The sequence below is a fragment of the Panthera tigris genome, chromosome D3 (assembly GCF_018350195.1).
Source record: "Panthera tigris isolate Pti1 chromosome D3, P.tigris_Pti1_mat1.1, whole genome shotgun sequence".
In the NCBI taxonomy this organism is placed as follows: Eukaryota; Metazoa; Chordata; class Mammalia; order Carnivora; family Felidae; genus Panthera; species Panthera tigris.
Genome location: NC_056671.1, coordinates 13,458,030 through 13,465,469, shown reverse-complemented (window position 1 = coordinate 13,465,469; position 7,440 = coordinate 13,458,030). Strand labels below are relative to the sequence as shown.

Sequence of the window (7,440 nt, the reverse complement as noted above, 5' to 3'; positions counted from 1 at the left end):
CATCGACAGATGATATTTATTGGCGGAAGGGAACTTAAGGGGACATTAAAAACACCGAAGGTGGCTCTGTTCAGCCCAGAGCAAAATTACTAAGAGATTCTGGGACTCGCTTTACATTTCTTCTTTGCAACCCCAAGTCTTAGCCGCCCGGTGTCTCCAAGCATGTCTCCCATTCTCCCGTTATGAAGGTAATGAGCCTGTCACATCCAGGTCCAAAGCTCGCCTTCCTATTCTCACATTCATTATGCTCAAGATCTTTTACATTAAGACGGCCATTTCCAAGAGTGTCAGAAACCTCAGTCAGTGGGTCACAAAATATTAAAAGCAGGATACCCCAACCTGCTACTCGGTTAATCCTGCTTCTAACCAATGAGTGCAGAGCCAGGATGGGCCATGGAGAGTGGAGCTGTTCTTTCCCAACAACGACTTTTGGCTGCTTTTACCCCATAGTGGGGAATATAGGCAGCCTGATGTTTGGACAACTCCTCACTGGCTGCTGTTTCTCCTTAGGGTAGAAGTGAGATCCTCCCATCCAAAAGAAAACCTCCAGGGCGCCTGGGTGGCTCAGTCAGTTAAGCGTCCGACTTCGGCTCCGGCTCAGGTCATGATCTCGCCGTTTGTGAGTCCGAGCCCCATGTCGGGCTCTGTGCGGACAGCTCAGAGCCTGGAGCCTGCTTCGGATTCAGTGTCTCTCTCTCTCTCTCTCTCTCTCTGCCCTGCCCCCGCTTGCTCTCTGTCTCTCAAAAATGAATAAACGTTAAAAAAGAAAAGTAAAAAAAGAAAACCTCCAGAACAGAACTTTTCCCCAGAGGGTAGGGAATGAAGAAGTAAAATCCTAAACGAAGTCATCCCACCTGTCCCTGGTATCCCCAAGTGACACTGTTTATAATGTCAGAAACATGGCTTATTATTTGGAGAATATTTAGAGATGTGGGGGGCTTTCTTTTCTTTCCTTTTTTTTGGTGGCATGAGTATAACGGACACAACCATTGGCGTCTCCACCCGTGTTCTACATTGTTAGTTTCCCCGGCTGCGGCAGAAAGTGCACGAGGTTTCTTTATCCTGGAGACGGCTACTGGGGGGCGAAGTGACTTCCCAAAGTCACGCAGAGTTTGGAATCAGAATTCTGCTCTGCCTGCTCTGTCACAAGCTGGCCTGTTAATAAATCTCCAGCTCCAATCTCTTGTGTCTCTTTGATGGCATCTGCAGGCAGGGTGATGTTTCTGATAAAAACCAGTCGCAGAAGCTCCTGTTGCTTCCCTCTGGCTCTTGCTGAAGGTAGGGGGAGCAGAGCAGCCGCATCCCCCCGGCCCTACTTCCCTCCGCTTCCCCTTCGGACTTGATTATCCAGGCGAGTGGGATTGTAACAGCGCCGCCATCGCCATAGTAACAGAGCTTGAAAGATGCCACGCTGCCCTGGAAGGGACGTCTTGCTGGGTCCCGGGGAAGAGCCAGGGATGTCAGGCACAGGAAAAGGTCCTGGCTTGATAGCACGCGGGGGGCAAATGTCCTGCAACTATCAGGGATGGGGTGGGCTTGTTATTACTGGCCGAGGGCGAGGTGGCAGCAAAGTCTCCCACCATTTCTGCTTGGGGCTTTGTTGCTCATCTGCTCACGAGCCACAAGATTGATTTCTCTGTAACGCCACTGGCACCAGCCTATTGTGCTGAGGTTGACGGCGAGTGAACAGAATGGGGAGAGGGGTAGGGCAGGCGAGATTCCAGTAGCTTCTAAGTGATCACCTGTGCTATCCCCTTCCAGATTCAAAGCAGGGAGGGTCTCGCAGGTGGAGAAACTGTTCTCTTACAGAGATTAGTGGCTCTGGTATAGACGTTCCAGAAGCACCGAGTGCTGCAGTGCTCCACGCCACCACCTTGGCTTGTGGAAAAATCCGTAACATGGATCATTCATTTTGTTCTCAAGGCTACCGGGGGAGAAGACAATGGCCACGGGCGCTGTTGACAAGCGGAGACTTAAGTGAGGGGCAGGACAAGAACAGGAGGAGGAGGAGAGACATGAAGACAGGTGTAGAGACCCCGTGATACCTGCATGGGGACCAAAGCTGGCCATTCTTGATACCCAAATGTGACTGAGCGTTCCAGCCGGAGCCTGGCAAATGAGCAATTTTAAAGACCAACTCTTTCCATGAACTTGGCCACAGCTAGATTTCCAGGGCCAGTGCTCCCCGTTGGCATCCTCAGTGGGGCCCAGATCACTGTGCTATGCACCTGGGCCACTGATGGGAATCAAAATCACCTCTGGTGCTTAAAAAACCAACCAACCAACCAACCAACCAACCAACCAACACACACCAAGCCTGCTGGGCCCCACGCCTGCCGTGTCTGAGCAGGTGAGCATATGGTGGTTGAGAGTGTGGGCTCTCAAGCCAGACAGGCCTGTTTGGAAACTCCGTCCGCCATTGCTAGCTGGGTGACTCTGGGAAAGCTACCACGTGGAGCTCTGTGCCTCAGTTTCCCTGTCTGTAAAACAGAGGAAACGACAGTACCTCCACCCCAGGGCTGTTGTGACGATTCCAAGAGGTCTTCCAAGCAGATGCTCAGCTCGCACGAAGTGCTTGGGACACTAAGCTATTGCAGGTATAAGGGGCCCAGCGTTGGCATTTGGGAAACGCTCCACAGTGACACCCATCTGCAGACCTGAGCCGTGTTGGGGGGAAGCAGTGATCTCCAGGCCCCTTCCAGCTTGCAGCATCGGGTGTTAGGCCACCATGAGTTAAAATCACAACAGGCAGGACCTGTCTATCCCCGGTCCCTTCACTTGGAGGGGGCAGGAGACCCTCCCGGGAGGAGGCCAAGTCTGAGCGAGGAGGGTTGAAGGAAAGAACGCCCGCGCTAAGCCGCAGAACAGAAGAGGAAGGTGGAGGTCGGGAGGATAGGGGCCTGGCTCTAGGGGAAGAGGGGGAGAAAGGCAGGAGGCAGGATAGTCAGTGCTTGAGGCCTGTTTTCCAGGAAGTCCCCAGAGCCGGACCCGATCACGCTGGCCATCCGTCAGCTCCCAGGGTGCCTCAGTCTTCCGCCCTAATACACTTGGAAGTGTGCTGCAGTGGCCCCGTCCTTCCAGCAGCGCAGGGTATCCACGGCAACCGAGCGGCAGAGCGGGCAGGTGCGCTCCCGGTCCAGCCAGAGGCAGAGGCACTCCTCACAGAACACGTGCTGCGGGGACAGCGATCAGTACAACTGGGGACACTTCACTGAGTGTCCACAGTGTGCCCGCCTCGGTCCTAGGAGCTGGAGACACAGCAGTGAACAAAACAGACAACTCCTGCCCCCATGGAGCTTGCACTCTAGTCAGGGAGACAACTGGCCAAAGGAAACCCCAAAATGTAGCGGACGGCAGCGGTAAGGGCTGAGATGAAAAGGCCAGGGGGAGGAGATAGAGAACGCGTGGGAGGGCTGCTGTGTTCAGCGTGGTGGGCACAAGACAACTTCACTGAATACCCACGTTTGGGTGAAACCTGAAGGAAGGTGAAGACTGAGCCCTGAGGATCTCTAGGAAAAGAGTGCTATTGGCAGAGAAAATGGCACGTGCAAAGATCCTGAGGCAGGAGTGCCTGCTGTGCTGCTGAGCCTGGGAGTGGAGGGTGGGAGGGAGAGATGAGGTCAGAGAGGCTATGGGGAAGGTATGCAAAATGCACAGGGCTCTGTGGGCATCATGAGGCCTTTTGCTTTTATTCAGAGAGAAATAGGGAGCCATGGTAGGGCTTTGAGCAGAAGAGTGACCTGAGCAGGATTTATCTTTTTTTTTTTTTTTGTAAGATTTTATTTTTAAGTAACCTCTACCCAACGTGGGGTTCAAACCCACAAGCCTGAGATCAAGAGTCGCACGCTCCACTGACTGAGCCAGTCAGATGCCCCCAGGATTTGCATTTTTAGAAGATCCCTTTAGGCACTGGGTTGAGAACAGAGTTCAGGGGTTAGTAGAAAGGCAGGGAGACTGGAAATATCAATGAGTTCCATCACTTTCTGGCCATATAACTTGGACAAATGACTTAACCTCCCACTGCCTCAGTTTCCTCATCTGTAAAATGGGCCTAATAGTAGTCCACTCATAGGAAGACTGATTAACATTAAAAATGCTCAGACATAACAATTGAAGGCAGTCTACATATCTCAATTGGAGCTTGGATGAGGGGTAAATCATGGCTATGCAGGAGAGTCTGAAGACAACTGGAGAAATCTGAATATATACTATATATTAGATAATATTTTACATCAATTTTAAATCTCCTGGGTGTGATGGTGGAATTACTGTTATGAGAAAGAATGTTCTTGTGTTTCAAAGATGAACACTGAAATATTTGGGGAGGAAGAATCAAAATGTCACCAAATTATTCTCGACTGGTTAAGGGGAAAAAAATTTACATCAAGGCAAATGTGGTAAAATGTTAATGGTTAGTGAATCTAGAGGAAGGCTAAAAAGGCGGCTGTCCATTATATCCTTCAGCTCCATAGTTTGAAATGTTTCAAAATAAAATTGATAATTTAAAATGATAATATGAAAATCCAGATACAGTGCTTCTTAAAAAGTTAAAAAATTTAAATTAGGGGCGCCTGAGTGACTCAGTCGGTTAAGCGTCTGACTTTGGCTCAGATCATGATCTCATGGTTCATGAGTTCAAGCCCCACATCAGGCTCTCTTCTGTCAATGCAGAGCTCTCTTCAGATCCTCTGTCCCTCTCTCTCTGCCTCTTCCCCAACTCACCCACATGCTTGCTCTCTCTCTCAAAAATAAACAAACATTTAAAAAACTTTAAATTAAAAAGGCACTTAGAGGGGTGCCTGGGTAGCTCAGTTGTTTGAGCATCTGACTCTCTCTTTTTTTTTTTAACGTTTATTTATTATCAAGAGACAGAGACAGAGCGTGAGCATGCGAGGGACAGAGAGAGGAGGAGACACAGAATCCAAAGCAGGCTCCAGGCTCTGAGCTGTCAGCACAGAGCCCGACTCGGGGCTTGAACTCACAAACCGCGAGATCGTGGCCTGAGCAGAAATCAGATGCTTAACCAACTGAGCCACCCAGGTGCCCCAAGCATCTGACTCGATCTCAGCTCAGGTCATGATCTCATGGTTTGTGAGTCTGAGCTCTGCTTCGAGCCCTGCGTTGGGGCTCTGCTTGGGATTCTCACTCTCTCTCTCTCTCTCTGCCCTCTCCCCGCTTGCTCTCTCTCTCAAAACAAATAAACTTAAAAAAAAAAAGGCACTTATAACAATGCCTAACAAATGGTAAGTGTTCTATAAATGTTGGCTATTACATAGTAATAGTTATTCTTACATTATAACTGTTTATTATTTATTATCTGTCTCTCCACACCAGACTTAAGCTTCTTGCAAACCCATTCCTAGCACCTAGCATTCTTGGGTGCTTAATTGTAAACTGTGCTCTAAAGGAGAGCTTTACGATGCTCTATACAATGGGGACCGGTCTGATCCAGGGGGTAGCCCAGGAAGGCTTCCTGGAGGTGGGCACACTTGTGTTAAGACCTGAAGGATGTTTAGGAGTTGACTGGGTGAAGAGAGGGGGGTGGGGATAGAACATTCCTGGTGAAGGAAACAGCCTCACGGAGCTCCTGGGATGGGAAGGCACTGAAGGCCCTCAAGGACAGCCAATGTGGCTATGGCAGAAGAGTGTAGGGGAGTGGGTGACAGGAGGTGAGCAGGCCACACAGAGCCTTGAAGGCTGTGCCTGGACTCTCCACATGGTCAGAAGGGCGGGACCTAGGGGTCAGCAGGTCCAGCAGCTTCTCTAGACTCCCACCCAGGGCAGTCAAGGCCCCCCATAATGGTGCCTTCCCTCCTTCGTCCTCATCACCCCCAGCCCCAGGGAGCCAATGTCACGGACACACCAGATGACGTGCAACGCAGAGTTCACCCGTACTGCTAAGCCTCTGGGCAAGCTGTGATGTCTGTCTGGGGGGCCCCTTCTCCATCCTTATCGGCTGGTGGACGCTTACTTCTTTCAGAAGACTCAGCCCAAGCAGTCACACCTCCCCTGTGTGCCGTTCCCCGTCCCCCCATCCCTTCACTGTATCTCCTGCACACATCTAAGTGCTGTTGTGCCCTCCCCTTCCAGATCCCTCCTGGGGAAGACCTCTCTCACAGCATCACACTCACGCCGCCGGAAGGATCTGCAAACTCCTCTGTCTTGTTCACTGGGTTAAGGGGCTTCTGGAGGGGCAGGGGGCCACGATTCCAACACGGTTCTGAGCGTGTGGCAGATGCTTAGTACGGGTCTGCTCCACGAATGAACGAGACTTCTCTGTGTCCCCCAGGAAAAGGAGGCACTTACATAGAACAAAGCGATACGATCTCTGTTCCCATGATGCTCAAGACTCGGGTCAGGTGAACAGGAAATGAGCAGCTTTTCATTCGTTCATTCAGAAAAACGTTCACTGAGGCTCTCACACGTGTCATTCAGTAATTCTCAAACATTTTGGTCTCAGGACCCCTTTACAGCCTTAAAAATCACTGATGATCTCGAAGAGATCTGTACATTGTGGGTCAAATCTGGCTGTATTCAGGGTAGCAGACATTGAAACCAAGATCTACTGAAAACACAAGAAGATGAAAGGGAACACCAGGGTCACACTTTGAGAACCACTCTTCTAACTGCTTATTTACCAATTTCCCTGCCCTCTGGGTGGTAAACTTCATGAGGCAACTCTCGTGTTCCCACTGCCCGGCCCTAAAGCCTACACAGAGTAGGGACTCTGTACAGACAGCTGACAAAGGAATGCCTTCCCAGGTAGGTCAGGTGGGAGATTCTGGAGATACCAGGATGGTGAAGACCTGGTCCCTGTCCTCCAGGAGCCCACAGTCTCTCCATCAAAGAATTAGGCAGGATGGAATCTACTGCCAAATAAAGAGGTGCAGAGAACACACATTAATCCAGGGAACTGCCTGGAGGAGGTCACAATCCTGGACCCACTTGCAGCATCTGGAGAGAAGGATGAGCCCCTGCAGAGGGAGGGGAAGGAGGGGCTCCTTCTGGGCTGGGGAGTGTAGGATTGGGTGGGTTTACGGTCAGTGGGGAAGGCAGGTGGTGCTGGGTCATTAGCTGTTGGAGCCCGTGGGGTCAGATGGGCCACCCTCCCCTTCTCCTGAGTTCCATCCAGACTTCCCAAGTCCTGCTCCAAGACTCGGAGGTGGGTAAAGTGAGCGCGTGGGTCAAGAGCTCCCACAACCACAGCAGCTAACCTCCATGTGACAGAGGAGGCTCTGGATGGGAGACGGGCATCTCTTAGCCCAGCACTTGATGTTCAGCATGAGCTGCGAACAAAGGAAGCAGCCAGGCCGAGTCCAGGTGGATGTATTCAGGTGAGGAGTACAGGTAACGACCACAGGCCCTGTCCCTCACTGAGCACAAATGCCCTGCCGGGCACTGCTAATGTCCTTTACACACTGTCTCCTGACAGCTCACAGA

At 51.1% G+C, this 7,440-nt stretch overlaps 1 protein-coding gene across 2 annotated transcripts in view; it reads right to left on the bottom strand.

The window, feature by feature from the left end:
• Nucleotides 1-729: 729 nt before the first annotated feature.
• Nucleotides 730-7,440, bottom strand: part of RNFT2 (ring finger protein, transmembrane 2) — a 68,559-nt gene continuing 61,848 nt past the window's right edge. The window contains exon 11 of one of the 2 annotated variants that reach the window (XM_007079626.3): nucleotides 730-3,173. In XM_007079626.3, coding sequence (XP_007079688.2) covers nucleotides 3,039-3,173 — 135 coding nt within the window. In that variant the 3' untranslated portion in view covers nucleotides 730-3,038. Of the gene's footprint in view, nucleotides 3,174-6,434; nucleotides 6,563-7,440 lie in introns of those variants that run through there. The other variant, XM_042962573.1, reaches the window with a different exon arrangement.